The sequence below is a fragment of the Typopeltis vanoorti genome, chromosome 21 (assembly GCF_054136105.1).
Source record: "Typopeltis vanoorti isolate ZY-2024b chromosome 21, IOZ_Tvanoo_1.0, whole genome shotgun sequence".
NCBI lineage: Eukaryota > Metazoa > Arthropoda > Arachnida > Uropygi > Thelyphonidae > Typopeltis > Typopeltis vanoorti.
This window is the reverse complement of record NC_143569.1, coordinates 32,242,369-32,258,895: the sequence shown is the minus strand read 5'-3', so window position 1 is coordinate 32,258,895 and position 16,527 is coordinate 32,242,369. Positions and strand designations below refer to the sequence as shown.

The window sequence follows — 16,527 nt, the reverse complement described above, 5'->3', positions numbered from 1 at the left end:
CAATCACTGCTGTATCGGTGTGTTATCTTCGCGCTAGCATTTTGATAACAGTTTGAAAATATATAGGCATATGGAGTTTGCTTCAAATATTTCATTAACATTAAGCTAAGGGTAAAAAATTTGGTCTGCTTAACTAAATTCAATACAAAGAATTTGCATTCTTTGTATTGAATTTATATTTTTGCACTTTTGTAGAGGCGAACTGTGATTAAGCTTAGTAATCATTTTTAATACTTAATATTGGGCTTGGTTTGTAAATTCTCGGAACTTATCATTCACTTAACGTGCTCGAATAAAGAAAATAATGAGAAATATATATATTAATATTAAATCATTGTATTATTAGCACAAAACTTCTGTGTGGTTCTGTTCACTATAACTGATTTCAGTGCTTTAATTAATCCTAACAAATTATGTTAAGTTTAAATCCAGGATGGCATTATTCCGTAATATTCCCCCCCCTCCCCAAAAAAAAACCTCTCTGTTCGAAGATATAAAAAAATAAATATAGCAGATGCTTTATTTTTTGGAAAGTTTATAAAAATCTTTGCAGATCCAGAGGGAGATAGGAATGAATAGTTCCAGAAATAAACTGCGACTTTTCAATTAAATAAGCTACTTTTTAATTAAAATGCAATTTTTTTTTTAATATTATTGAAAAATTGGAGTATATTAATCGAACCAATGTTATATCTAAATATTTCCCACTCCTCTCCCACTGTACATCTTTATTGTTCTCTCTATGTTCATCAATTGTTTAACATCTGAATTGAAAATCAGAATCTTTATTCAGTTTATTGGATGCGTCTATAACATATCAAACTCTGATTCGATCGAAACTACTCTAATCTTATTTTGTATAAAAATCTTTTGAACAATAAGAGAAACATTGGGTCTTAAGATTCTGTTTTATAAAACACGGAATACCTGATCCAAAAGTACAGTTTTGTTGTACACAGAATCCAAAGATTTTCTTTCGATTTTCATAAATTTATAACAACATAAATGCCTGGAAATATGCTGATATAATTGACGTGTTAAAACAAACCAAATGATAACTTTTTTAACATGTGATTGTATAATATGTCAGTGTGTGTGTGTGTGTGTGTGTGTGATGAGAGAAAAAGAAAGGCACCAGACAACTCTTTGCTTTCGTGTAGTAGTTGAGAACTAATAAATTTATTGACAACGTCCGGCGCGGTAAGTATTGTTACAACTGGCTCTCTACTACCACCCACATAATCAGACTTTTACATTAACAACAACCAGCGCCGTCTATCGGAAGGTTTCATTTAGCACGTGACATGAAGAAGGCGTCACCTTCTGAGGCTGGAACCATCAGTACGGTTGAGCAAGAAGAGAAAACAGCGAGGCACCGAGAAGAAACCATTGCATCCAATACGGGAAAATTGACATAGGAGAAGGCGATAAACGACTAAAAGGACAGCTCTGCAGCACCAGTGGCCGTACCTTCTACTGGATTCGGGCGGTTCTGGATTCACCAGCACTATCGTGGAAACAAAGTAGCTACCCATCAGCCAACCAATTTACTTTTTCTTTTTTTTTTTACTCATGGATAACAAGATTTATGGTTGCGATATTTACCGCCAATCATTAAATACCCAATATGCTTTCCCAGGTGTTAGGAACATGCATTGCCTTGGTATTTAGGTGCAGTATAAAACTGGCGTGTGATAGGCTCTAACGTTGCCATGGCAACATAGTTGCGTTTCTCGTAACCAAACATTTTTTCCCAACTGAAATTTCATCATGACTTAAAGACACCACTTTGTTTTCGCTACTTTTAAAGTATCAATAATGGTGTTATATATTATAATGTCAGCATGCTATTTGCGCTGGGAGTGAAAACTGCTGTAACATTAAAGGGTTAATGAACTTTTTATGAATGATTAAAATAACGGCATACTTGCTCGTGCTATTGAAAGCAGACGAAAGAGGATTTGAGCAACAGCTATTACGTAGCTGGCTTAATTAGAATGCCGTATTACGCAAAACAAATATATTATTGTTATATTTGATTACCTTGGTGATTATAAAATGGAGACCTATTTTTTAAAACTAATTTCGAAAAGGAAGGAAAAAAAAAAAAAGGAAAGGATTACATTATGTTGCTGTTCACAGAATTAAAACCCTGTTACTGTGTTTCATGAACAGTTGCTATGAAAAAATTAGTATGGTTTGGTCGTTCCAATTGTAAATGTTGCATAAAATGAATGAAAATATAAACTACAAGTTGAAAGAGGTTTATCATTTTAGATTCTTTCCGTTAATCTTTTCTACCACTTCTAGGTAGTATATATATATATATATATATATATATATACTTTTTTTTTTTAAATCGCCGTGATACCACTGCTTGCTTATTGGAGATCTGAAGCGATATAAAACATGCCTGGCCTCTGCAGAATGATTCCCAAGTTTTCTACATCGGCCTACATGTCGCTAGTGTGGTTTCAACTTTTTCGGACCTGACTAAGAAATAAAATAGTTGATATGAATAAGGTTTTTAATGTATTCAACATTTCCGGAGGTGCGAAACCACTGCTTTATATTACTAATAATTATATTAACTTTATGATTTTTATCACTAAGAAATTCAATTTTTAGGAAGCATTTTTTGTTATTGTTTAGTTGATATAATATTCTATGATTACAATTAGTCAAAATATAGTGGTTGATCAGGATTTTTGAATTAGCATTTTGAATTAATAAAAACTATTAAATTATGTATATATTTTCACTCTGCATTTTGTTTAATTTGGGGATTCTGGACGTGACCGTTTCTCATATTTCGAAGGTAGGATAATATTAGATTCTTATTCAGTTCTGATTGTTTTTTATGTGATGTATGCATTTAAAAAAATACTCGACGTTACAGACAAAAAAAAAAAACCTTTGAAAAAAGAAATTAGGCTTAGCTAACAGCTGGTTGGCTGAAGGTAGTTGTTTGTTTCCATTTGCCAAACACATTCTATATCAATAGTTCAAGTTTGCCAGCAAATAACACAGCACCATATATTTAATTTTTTTTTTTTACAAGGAAAAAAATAGCAATCAAAACATAGCATTATGACATCACAGAATAATCTCTTACATGAAGATCAGCACATCATACGTAATCAGCATTAACTCTTGCAATCACTTAAAAGTATCAAAACTCTTTCTGGATGGGGTTTGAACACTGATCTAAAGCGCGAAAATTCTAGTAAATTGCTCCCACTATATCATTAAACACTCTTAATCCCTACTTTTTTTTTTAAGGGAACATTACAGTTAGCCCGACAGGGGGCGCCACTAACCCACCACAAGGAATGATGACAAACAGAGCAGAGTTAACTTCAGCGCCTACAATGCTCATATACAACACGCTATACTTTTTCTTGGTTTGGCAAGGCTTTTTAAGGACAGTCATTTATATTTTGGGCGACATTGGGCTAAAAGTTAAGGAGGTCACCTTTTGTCATTTTCCCCCTTTCTTTTTTTTTTTTTTCCTTCATCTCCTCTTTCACCTAGCGGCAGTTGTAGAATATTACCAGCACCCGTACTATCTTGAGATAGGCAATAATAACCTTTTGGGTTTGGTTTTATTGAGAAGGCTTCGGCATTAATCGATGTAAGGCGACATTGGGCTAACGGTGAAGACACCAGCCTCCACCTAGAGGCAAGTACTCAAATGACTTCATAAAATTCTTTTGTATCTATAGTTTATGATGTCATCCAAAACACCGCTGGCCCTGGCACTACTGGATAGATGACTCTTTTTAACAGACCAAAAACAAGTGACCTTATACAAAAAAAGTCTTGCGTTGCTGCAGACACCTGTCTTTCGGCACTGTCATTGTTTATATAGATAAACATCCTGAACTCGTCCATATACAATAAATAAACGGAATGATCACTAACAAGTCACTGCGAAAAATATTTGTTATTGCACCCAAATAGTTTCTCATCTTCTACAGAAAATTGAAGGAACGTTGAAGCTACAGAAACTACAAAACACGCAGAGAGAGTTCAATTATTTGTTATGTTCCAGTGAATATTTGACAATAAACAGAAGATCAAGGCAATTAATATACACTGTTCAGATATTTCACGATAATTGAGTACCATTAGAAACATGAAATTACGAAAAGTAAAACATCAGAGAAAATTTCCTGTTTGTAGGAAGTTCAATGATTTTGTACTATTTTGCTATACACTAGTCAGTGTTGAAACTTACAAAATTAAAACTGACATGAACAGCATAAATGTTGCATAAAATGCAACATTTACAGGATTCTTGATACCATTTATGTTACAGTTGCATGAATAGAAAACAAATCGTTTGACACTTGTACAGAAAACAACAAAACTATTAAACTGCAGTAGTTGATAGGGGAAAATGAAATCGTAGGCTATTTGTTCAGCAGTTTTAAGCGTGTTTTGTAAATTTCAAGCCAAATCAGTGTGTTTAACATGAAAAATCTAGTGAAGCACTTTTATACTACAAAGATTATATATAGCATGCACAAACTGTAGGTTATAACAAAGTGATCTACTACACACAAAACAAAATCCTCTTTGGCATAATGGACTCTTTTTTTTTTTTTCTTCGAAAAGTTGGACTAAGCTCTTTATCTGAGAAGGCGGCGATCGAAGCGCCATCTGGTAACCAGTGTGTGAGAATTCAAGGAGAAATTTGATATGGTGTCAAGTGGTCATTTCTTCATACTGATAGATTTTACTTTATTTTTTAATTCTTTTTTTTTAAGTCGGAGATTTAGAAAAGAGGATATTTTAATCTTTTTTTTTTGCCATTTGTTTTTTTTATGCTGCGCTTCAAAAACGATTTAGTAAATGAAGTCATTTTTTTTATCCTTGGTATATTCTTGAAATGGTGCAGAACGGCCTTGGAACTTTATTTGGCCAATATGAATGCAAAGTCCCAAGAATAAACATCAATTTTTTCTAAATCACCAACAAGCAGTTATCTTCAGTACACTGGAATGTTTAAATCTTGGATACAGAAAGGCTACTTGAATTGTGTTGGAGCCTTGTGGGAATGCACTATATTAACACAATCCAGGCGAATGCACTAATGCTGACGCTGAGGAAACACATAAGTGGTGGAGTGGCGACTGATCGTACAATGCAAGGTTGTGACTCGAATGCACTTTGAAGCATGTTGAGAAGGTCCTGCTGGATACTTCGCTTTTTTTTTTTAAAGATATATTATTATCCTGGGGAAAAGGTGGAATAGGGTGTATCCTTTATAAATATACTTAAAATGGTTCATTGTTGCTTTTGATGGCGATTCTAGTCGACTTCAAAACACAACCAATAGTTTTAGTTGGAGTAACTAATTTGCCTTCCATCAGTTTGAAGGCATGAGAAACTTGGTGAATTCTATCCACACTCTACATTAAACACACCGAACAAAACAATGCCAGTTTCCATTAGCTTCATCACTTCATTGTTTAGATAATGCAATACTAAACAACCGAGATTTAGAAGAGGATTAACTTTGCCAGTATAACGTAAAGATAGTTTTCCTGAAGAACATGAAGATACAACAACATATTGTTCGTTTTTCTTCTAAGTTCACTTAGTGGTCCGGGTAGGAAAAGTGAAGAGAGATTGGGTGTTAAAACGTAAATCACATCAACAGAGTGGAATAATTCCACCTTCCCACTGAACAGTACTAAGGACACCTATAAACAAGAATAGGTGGGAGTGTGTGTGTGTGTATGTATGTGATGGAGAGAAAAAAGAAAAAAGAAAAACAGTTAGGGGTGGAGTCACTGCTCTTTTTTTTTTTTTTTGAGTACTGCAAAACTGGCCACCATCTTCACCGAAGCCACAAACATAGGCACGTGCACTTTCACAATAGTGACGTCACCATTTATACATTGCACGACTGTACACACGGATCATAGCAAATGAGCACCTTCTCGAATAAGGAAGGATAAACATCCGGCAGAGGTCGCTATAGAACGCATCACGCCGCAACGTCATAATGGTGAATTTCTGCTGTTTCCTGGATGACCTGAGCTGCAGGTTGTCGCCTGCGATCTAAGGTGCACTGTGGGAAAAATAAAACGAACATTAGAAAACTATCAGGTTTAAAATTGTTTTAAGCAATCTGTTTAAAATAATTATTTTATTTAAATTGTTATATTATTATATGCAGTTGTCTTCTAATAAATGATAGTTTGAGATGGAAGTGACTCATGTATATAACGTTTGCATGGTTTTCAATGTATTTTATTTTTATAGAATTTAATACATCTTATGTTAATTTATCCTTTAAAATTTTTAAATGTTTTTAAAATTCTCAAAATATACCCTCTACTTTAAAAAAAATCATATAATTAAAATATAAAAAATACTTTTATAACGGAGTAAAGCACATCCTTGGGGAAATTTTTAAGAAAATGTTTAAATTAATCTGCAACTTTCTCTCAAATTAACCTGTTACTAATGTGGGAAAGTCCTTACCAATAAGTTGCGCAAAGACTGCAGACAATATTTATTATTAGTCTTTGATATCACGGTTAGCAGACGTTACAGTATCTGAAATTTCAAAATGGCATAGCGATTTAGTCTCGCTACATTCTATAATCTTCTTAACTCTTTATTAGTATGCTCCATATATTGAAAACAGCTATTATTTTATTAGTGCGAGTTCATTGACTTTACAATAATCTGTACCTACTTCAGTTGAAAGAGTCGACGCACTTCAATAATATCTGTGTGATTATAAATGAATTGACATATCTCATCAATGAGTCCTTACATAAGCGCTTTAGTTGTTATAATTTCTTTGTTTTTTATATCTTAATTTTGGATAAATGAGCTGTTTAATTATAAGTCGTAATCCCCAATATGAATTGTTTGGGAAATATACTTTTCGCATATAATTAAAGTATTATTTTTATTAAAATTAAAATTATAATTAAAGACTCTAAGTGACATTAAGTCTGCAAAAAAAAAAAAAAAAAAAAAAAATAGTTGTATCTAACTATTCTAGAAATAGTATAATCTGTGGTGTAAATGAGCTACTCAGTAAACGGTGAAGTTTTAAGTTTACTGTTTGTCATTGATTACTGGCTGCCTGCAGTGCGTATGTATCATTCTTCAGAGACATGTTGGATGTCATCCACCAAAAGAGTCTCAACTACAATGCTTGAGATGCTGTGATCCCCCCCCCCCCCGCAGCCTTTTCACTTACGCTGCAACTGCTCTTATTGTATCATGTCATGGGGTGGCGGTAGGACAGTTATATTACATTCTCAAAAAAAAAAAAAAAAAGTCAGGATCACAGGCTTTTTGTGCATGTATGTGGAGGGGTGATTGCGCGAAGACTTTCATAGATTTAATCCTCCACTAATGTGGACCGCACGTTCAACTCTGGGCAATTAGCCAACTTCTTCCCTCTCCCACAAGTCGGACTAAACATGCAATGTAAATTTTGGAGGTTTTCCCCTTGAAACCATTCTTCATTGATTTAATATAATTTTGTTTCAATAATTATACATAATTCACAATTGTTCGGTAGTAATGACCATTTTTCTGTGAGGAAATCGACAGTGAAATTAACAAAATGTATAGTTAGTCTTCCATGAATAGAAGACTAATTCTTCATAGAATAGTTTAGTGTTAATTGTATGTAAAATGTATTGTTGAACCTTTCTGCTATAAGGAAAAAAACACTGAAATATTTCGAATCTGTGTTTCAATAAGTTTGAAACAATAAGCTTCAAAAATAGACTTGGAAAATTGCCACATACAAATTAAAATATTAAGCATTTCGTAGGAAACGTTATGAGCAATAATCTGTCATCTCTTGAGTGATTTTTATTAAATTTAGGAAGTTTCCTTAAAATTCAATTTTCCAAATACAGTTATCGTTCCGAGTATACTGTATTACTCATCTGTTATGCGCATTTTCCATTTTCGTGTGCATATTCAATTAATAAATTAAAAACGGAAATAAACATCACACGAGACAGACCTCCGCCTACCTCTTTGTCCATTCAAAGAAGTGTTTGAATAATAGAACTTGTTTAATAATACTCAACTCTCCCACACAGCTATTTGACCCTAATTGAGACTAACTGGTTTAAATTCAATTAAGGCTAATTAGCATTAAATAATTGCAGTGCGCAAAACAAAATTCTCTCTCTTTCACACAAACACCCATCTGCCAATGTAGTTCCACCTGGTCCAGGTGTTTTTGATCGCCCCTATTACTCATGCACCTGGTTTTTACAGTCACAGACACGTGTTCTAAGTTACTACTTACCTGACCTCTCAAGGTATCTCTTCCTGGGGGAGGTAATGGGCGTTCTCCACTCATCCGACGCCTGTCTAGCGTTCCGTCCTTGAGAGGAAGTGTAGCGTACGGCTGGGGAAACTGGTTAGGGTAGTTAGAATTCGGCATATAGGGGACGGGTGTTTGGAGGAGAGGTCGAGTTTTATCGACATCGACATACCGCTGGGCGGCCACGTGCGGTAAAGTTGAGCTGCCGCTGTACGAGTAGCGTTTATCTGGATTCCCTGTAAAAGAGACACAAAGAAATGAAATGAAAGAGAGCTAACATAGATTTTTTTTTTCTTTACTAAGAAAAGATTTAGGATTTTAAAGAATTCAGGGGAGAGAACTGAACTAGCAAGATCCGGTTCGCCTCTAAAACGAACTCCATGACCTTCATTTTGAATATTTCTTTCTTATTGTTCGCATTGTATAGTTTGAATTAGCTCTCATAGCTTGAGAATTCTTGGTATGTGTTCAGATATTTTTTTTAAGTCCCCGTTTTATATATACAAAATTCTTTTATAATAAAATAACGCTGGAATTTAGGCCATGCCACTCAATATCTAAGGTCTTCTTTGCTAGTTAAGACGGAGGTGTCGTCATGTATAATACATTTACTCGCTTTTGCAAATATAATTTGTTTTATTTCTTAGAGATAGTAATTTAATTATATAAATATATAATATAGTAATAGTTATAGTAATAATAGTACTAGTAATAAATAGAAGCCAAAATGAGATAACTTTTAACCTTATATAATTATTTCGTTTAATATTTTCTAAAATATAGCATACACCTTTAAATATTTTATATTATATTATTACAATTAAAAATAAAATGAAATAAAATAAAATAAAATATAAAATAAATAATTACTTCCTAAAATTTAATTTTAGGAAATAGGAAATATACTTAGATTACTCTAAGGCAGTGGTTCTTAACCGGTGTTCCGCTGAAGGTGAATAGGTGTTCCGCGAGGAGTTCTGGAATTTGTCATTTTTAAATTAATTTAATGATGGTTTAATCGATGTTTAATTAATTAATTATCAATTGTTGATTAATAATAAAAAATCAGCTAAATTACCAATTAATTATTAATTTATACATTACAAATAACCAAGGTGTTCCGTAGTCGAAAAAAGTTTGAGAAACACTGCTCTAGGGTATCAGATGGCAATACTGTAGCCAATGAAGTTTTAACTGAGGCTCGGCTATTGCCGTTACCCCTGGGACGTTGAGTTTCGCTCTCTTAGGTTTCTTCCGAAATTTTGCTCCCGGTGAGGGGGGGGGGGTTTGCCCTGGGAGAGCATTTTGAGTCTCCAGGGAGGGTGTTCTCCCTGGAGACTCAAAATGGTTATCTGGCATGGCCCGATAAGGGGCTTTGTCGGTGGATGCTTTTCCCTGGAATATGAGCGGTTCTGCTCGGTGGTGGGCCGTCACTGAGTGGAGCCAACGCTGAGTTGGATGGTTTTTCGGCCTCTATCGAGTGATCTAGGGATCGTCCTAATTTTTAGAGATGGCTTTACTTACTCAGTAGCCGATGAAGTTTTAACTGAGGCTTTTTTACCCAGCCATGACCAGAGCTTATAGCTAAATAACATCCCATCCACACATTTTCTTCAAAAAAGGGATAAAGAGTCAAGGACTCAGTCCATCCCCCCCCCCCAAAAAAAAAATATATATATATATATACTGTAATTAATTTAGTTTAATAAACCGAAAGAGGATATTTGTGTAATTCACATGAAAAACACAAGGAAATAAATAATATTTATTTAAAGCGATATATTTCTAGTCTTCTGTCTATGGCTTTTTTATTACTTATTTCCTTGTGTTATTCGTGTGAATTAAAGAAACTCCTTATGGCACAAGTATCTCTTAAAGAACGAACATGTTCTTCAACGTACTTGAAATGAAATAATTTAAAAATTCCAACTAGTGGACGAAACATGTTTTCCAAGAAGTTTTTAATTAAAAGAAACCAAAACAGGCGGGTCGCGTGCCAAGGACATGAAATTAGAAACCCAAACAACAAGTCTGAACTAGAAATAGACCACTACCCCCCCCCCCCTTATTTGGTCATGATGTAACGACGACTAACTTATTACCAACCGCAATACGAATCAAATGTCATTTCTTCGGTTTATATACGACTAACAAACAGCCATATTAGATAATGTATTTATTTTAAACTCAAAGAAGATGACGTTATACAGACGCGAGTGTTATCACTGATATCTAGTAACGCTCAAGGGAAAACCACAACATGTAATTAGGAAGATGTCGAGCATTTTTTTTTTTTTTTTTAACTTACCAGCAAGGGCGGCCTTGAAACGCTTTTCTTCCCTTCGCACATATAGACATGCCCCAAAGAGAACTATAAGAATCACTCCTACAGATGCCCCAATGGGTGCGATGACAGTGAGGCGGAGATAAAAGGGAATATCTTCTCCTTGCTCCACGATGGGGTGGGTGGACATATCTGACAACGCTAAAAAACCAGCAGTACATAAAAACAAATCTAGGTCAGGCATCAGAATCAAGAAATATACACTATGATTTATTATGCTTAAGACAACACGTGCTTATTAGGGTAAGAGAATGATTATTATCCTTCTCTTACCCTGTAAAAGAAGAACAAAGCACTGACAAAAGTTTGTTAATTGGTCATTTGGTAGTTACTGATATGTGAGAATTATTAATGACACTATGAAAATCAAGTTTTTTTTTTATTATTATTATTAGGTACGTTTCACCAAATCACAGAATTTTTTTTTTTTTTTTGCACATCAGTTATTCGTATAACTCTAGAGCTACACAAACTTAATTTACATTTGGAATATGAGAATGAATAATTTATCAATAGTCATCTCGATTTCAATTTAAATAGGACCAATTTTAATGACCAAATATGGCTTGGAAAAACAATTAAAATTTTTAGCAACAGAATAATTCCATCCAGCTCTGGCAGAATAGAATTTAACGTAATTTTATGTGTCAAAAAGACTTAAAGATAATACTAATGACAATAATTTAACTATATGTAGTATATTATTATTTAATCTCTAGAACAAAGTTCCCCGCTTATTTACACTTAATGTAGCTATTCTAAATAATTAAAGACAAAAATGTCTTTAATTCGATGTACTTAATTTCAACCTCGGTTTTAGACTTGATAACCCTTCCAATAGAAGCGAAAACCGAGAAAAACGGACAAGTTTTAGTCAAGATGATCTCGACTAAAACATCAAATTAGTTATTTTCCATTCATCCAGTCTTCAATTTAGGCTTTGCATATCAAATCATTTGATATGCAATTTAATTGCTTGATCATTGTGTGATTTGTAAATTAGGGCCTTGTCATGCAGAATCCGGCTTATTAATTTTCTTCGGTTATTTTTGTAGCAATTTTAAACAAAGGAGGCAGCCATATTTGTGTGTGTTGAAAAAGAGAGATTTTCAGTTAGAAAGCTCTTATTAAATGTTTCTCGCAGTCTTGTGATTTGAACCCAGAACTTATCAATTAAGGTGTTCATACTTCAATGCTTCTGCCATGAATGATTAATGGCTCAGGTTTTATAGAAATATTTAGAATTATCGATTTTCTTTCACGTTTGAAATGATTACCAAAAAATTCGATTTTTGTTATTTTTTTATTATTTATTTATTTATTTATTTTTACATAGAAAACTTTGAATTCATTCAAAACGATGTATTTTTATTACTGGCTAAAATTAAAAAATAAATAAAATTGTGACCTGCTAAGCCAGCAGCAAAGTAGGTTAACAACACAAAAATCTTGAGATGCATTTTATTCATCATTTTTGAAGACAGAATTACTTGGCAATGTGCCCTAGTGTTTATAAAGAAATTTATCTTGCTGTAGGATTTAGTGATCAGACAAAGAATATAGCACAGTAATGGTATTCCGAATATTAGAAAGTAAATTAATTATACGATATAAGGATGTTTATCAGAATTATTTAACTCTTATTTCTAAAAACTATGGATGTTGCACATCAGCGACCCCTATCAAAAATTTTATTCCAGTTCAGCTTACCCGCATCTATTAAAAACAGTCCACCAATATGCATGTTTTCCAATATATAATACTGACACGTTTCAATGTCTCAAATTTCGCACTAATCAATAGCCAAATGAAGCAATTTTTTTTTTTTTTTTTTTGGTTATGCAAATAGTGAATAAATACAACATAAGTATGGAAATGATCCCAGACAATCATTAAAAGATATTTCGTAATAGCATCCATGTATAATGATGTCATCACAGCAGTTGAACTCAAAGCCGTTTTGGCTGGCTTATGTAATGTAATCAGCTTTGTATATGATAATTTTTTACATATCATTTATTGTTTTTCCATTAACAATGATCAAGGTGAAGTCAAATATGAAAGCCTGACAAATTTCAATAAGGATTCCGAATACTAAATTTCACTGAAATTACTCTAACTGAAGCAGAACAACATGGGTACGGATGCACAGACAGAGGAAAGTGACGAAACAAATCTAGTAGGTGTGCTACTAGATCCACACACATGGCAGGCTTTAAATAGTTGTGACCCTTAAGCTATAACTTTTAAGAAATCTCATTCTACTGGGTGACTAAATTTTAGGTTTTTAATAGCTTTCGAAAGCACTTGTAATGATGAGGGGACCCTAAGTTGTAGCTTGTCTAGCTTAAACGTAAATTCAGCCAAGAACAGCACTTAAAAACTATAGCAAATTATGAATTCTACATATTATGGATTACAGTTAAATACTACCAACTTGGGGCTTAAATCTATTAGGTTTAAATCTGTTAGAAAAAGAAAAAAAAACCTTATTAAAACTCTTTTCTACAAAAGTGCCTAATATTAAAGTTGGTTCTAAGAATGTGACTGGCGTATTATGCAAATCTTAATCACCAGGATTCATTATCTTAATTTTGGCGCATAAAGGGCAGACAATGAACGAGATGGAGAATGAGTATTTAAGTCTGATGTCTTTCATTTAAGAAAGAACATAAATGGCTCAATTATGTTTTTTGATAGCTTAAATGAAACTACTTTTTTTTATTCCTCAGCTAAATTAACAACACGATGTTAACAATAACGTCAAAATATATTTAAATGTGAAAGCACAACCTACACTCAACCTTAATTGGATCTAATTATACCTTAAGTGACATTTGAGAGAAAGATTGCTTCTATCTTATCTCCTACACCATCTGCAGTTCTTTTTGTTTCTCATATATAATGTCCTATCTGTCTTTTAATAGGTGTCCAAGTACAAGTTACAGAGGTGAATTTCCAAGGTCAAAAATTAATTAAATAAATAAAGCTAATTTTAAGCAGAAAGAAAACCACAAACAAGTAGACAAAAAAATGGTTTAAATTTTGGATCTCCCTTCCCTTTACTGATTGCCTGCAAGTTCGTTTGTAATACAATTCATCCCTCTTACACCAGTTACGTGTCTCGAGCGTCTAATTCATTTAATGTCCTCTTATGATACTACGTCGAATCCATTTATCACTAGAACGAGACATACAATTGCATTCCAGGGCACAACTCACCTCCTCCTTCGGTTCTGATAGTGAGCATCTCGCTAGGATCACTTTCACCAGGATCTCCCACAGCTTTTAGATAAAGTTGATATCTGGTTCCCTCTCTTAACCCACTCAAAACGTACTGACTATCGGGGGCTCGAGGCACGGTCAGTTCTGTCCATGGTCCCTGCTCATCTTTGTAGTGCAGTGTGTAGTCTGCAATAGATGTAATAATAAATATAACAAAGCATTTATGCACTGCTCTCAATTGTATGCGTGTGTGTGTGTGTGTTATATGAACAGAATGTCAAAACCTATTCATTATCTTTTTGCTTAATTTGACATTTATCTGTTAAATTCTGCAGTAATAGGTATTATTAAAAATATGCAACCTATTCCAAGACTGTCTTTGTGCATTCAACTGTTTTTCAGATGAAAGCCAATGTAATTCTTAAAACTTAAAACAACGACTCATAGATGATGTTTCTCTATACTATGTATAATTCAGAAATTATACATAGTATAGAGAAACATTTCGAATTAGTCTTTCCAATCCAGCTATGGGACCAATCTCGGTAATAATTCAAGTTATGCACTTATCCTTAAACAATAGAAATTCAACAGAACTTATGATGTCAAATGGATGTTATTTCCGATACATTTCATACTATTAAATGTATAATATTAGTAAAAATAAATTTCGTGTGATGATACTGCGTTCCCCCTTTTTACGGGAGTTCACAGTACCATCTAGTCCCCCCCAAATTTTACCCGGGCTCCGGAACCGGCATAGGCTGACGAATCAGACCTATGGCTGGGTCAATTTTCCTGACTGTAATCCGTGTGTCCTCAGACCGGTTTCCCTGCTTGCGGGATGAAAAATACCAGATAAGCTGGCGGAAAAAACCCTGCTGTCCACGCCCAAGACCGGCTAACTTGGCTATGGCTGAGGAAGATCCTTAAGCTCCTCACGTCGTTGACGGGAATCTGCCTGAGGAAGGAGGGTCCTAGGTTCGAAGCGCAAAGCCACTAGGCTAACCGCGCGGACTATAATATTGGTAAGTTGATGGAACTAACATTTCTGCATTAGGTTATATGGTCAATATATAATTTAAACTGGAGTCGAAGCGATGCGTTTGAGTGAAAATTCATCAAAGTCGAATTTTCTGTAAATAGTGGTACTGTATGGAGTAAATAAAGAAAAACAAAACCAATCCGCTTTTCAACCAGCAGGCTTGAAATTAGTTCCATGTTTGATCTCTAGAGCGAGATTTCCGGATTAGAAAAAAATAATTATTATAAAATAATAATAAAAATCCTTAGAGGTACTAATGTAGATTTACAATCTTTCGTGGTGGGAATCGCTTAAAAATTGAAATCAACTCAGAAAGCTAGAATGCTGAAAATGACGCTATATCAAACACAGTGCCACCTAGCGATATTTTTGTTCTGCATAATTATCTTTACATGGTTAATAGATGTACAATAACAAATCGATTCGACTCCTCCTAATATGCAAAGCAAGTTCAAACGTTTTTTCCCACACGCAAATCTCACGCGTTTACCACTAATTAGGTTAAATGAGGACAACGACAAGTAAAAGAGAGGAAAAAATTACTTACGAGTCACGTGTTCACTGGCGTCGCCCTTCTGCTTCCACTTGATAGTAATACTAGATCTAGTCTGAGACTCCACCCACAGGAAAGGCGGAAGGGGTGGATCTGCAATGCATATTAAGAAAAAAATAATAATCACGCCTCTGGTACATTCAACTGGATAAAGTGAAAATGTCCTTCCATTCTTTAATACATTAAGAAAAGTTGCGCAAGGCATCTCTGCTAAGTAGTTTTCTCACTATTTAGGAATTTTTTTAATGAAAAGATGCTTATCAATTAAGAAATGAATTTAAAAAAATTGTTTTTCTCTAAGGTGTGCTAAGAAATTTGTAATACTTCAAGGAAAAACAAAATAATGAAATTTCCTTAGGTTAGAAAAAAAAAAAAGTGAGAATACATTCACCATTGAGACAGATAATAATACAATGTTGTCGTGGTCGTAAGTTCTTCAGTAATAAAATCATATTCTGCCATAACGTCCTTTAGAAAAACCTACTACTTCGTGCAAAGAACACCTTTCTATATGCCAACATCCCCCTCACTTTGCAAGACCGGTTAAATTTGGCATCGGTTTAAAAACTCCCGGGAAAAATAATAAAGTTGCTTCTATTGTACCAATTGAACTTAAACTTATTCACTCAAAAAGCCCTTGTTCATTTGTTCCATATATTTGCTGGGTTGTAACATGCTGTAAGTTCATTGATACTTTAGCATTTGTAGGTATCTTTACAGTACGTGTGACATTACTACCCAATGGATTCGAGACGGGTTGTGTATTTATGAAGGGAAAAGAATGACTATAGCCACTATACCAGACCGACTAACTCGGAGGTTAGGTGAACCATATTACTACATAATTACTACTATGACAAACCAATACACGTAACACAAGATTCACCATTCCACGTAATAGGTTAACTTGTATATGTTATATTAACTTATCATTTCCCTCTTTAAAACAGTTCTTGTTTAAATATTCAAGTAAATTAAATTAATAATTATGGTTTACTTCAATATTTCACCGTTGACACTTTCTGGTTTCGTTAACC

The 16,527-nt window shown here is 33.9% G+C and overlaps 1 protein-coding gene across 2 annotated transcripts in view; it reads right to left on the bottom strand.

Moving 5' to 3' along the window:
* Positions 1–1,145: 1,145 nt before the first annotated feature.
* LOC150094717 (cell adhesion molecule Dscam1-like) overlaps positions 1,146–16,527 on the bottom strand; it is a 101,634-nt gene continuing 86,252 nt past the window's right edge. Inside the window, exons 11-15 of one of the 2 annotated variants that reach the window (XM_090410844.1) lie at positions 15,485–15,583; positions 13,890–14,078; positions 10,632–10,808; positions 8,306–8,559; positions 1,146–6,082 (exon numbers count right to left, since the gene is read on the bottom strand). In XM_090410844.1, the coding sequence (XP_090266970.1) occupies positions 5,999–6,082; positions 8,306–8,559; positions 10,632–10,808; positions 13,890–14,078; positions 15,485–15,583 (803 nt within the window). In that variant the 3' untranslated portion in view covers positions 1,146–5,998. Of the gene's footprint in view, positions 6,083–8,305; positions 8,560–10,631; positions 10,819–13,889; positions 14,079–15,484; positions 15,584–16,527 lie in introns of both variants that reach the window. The other variant, XM_090410843.1, reaches the window with a different exon arrangement.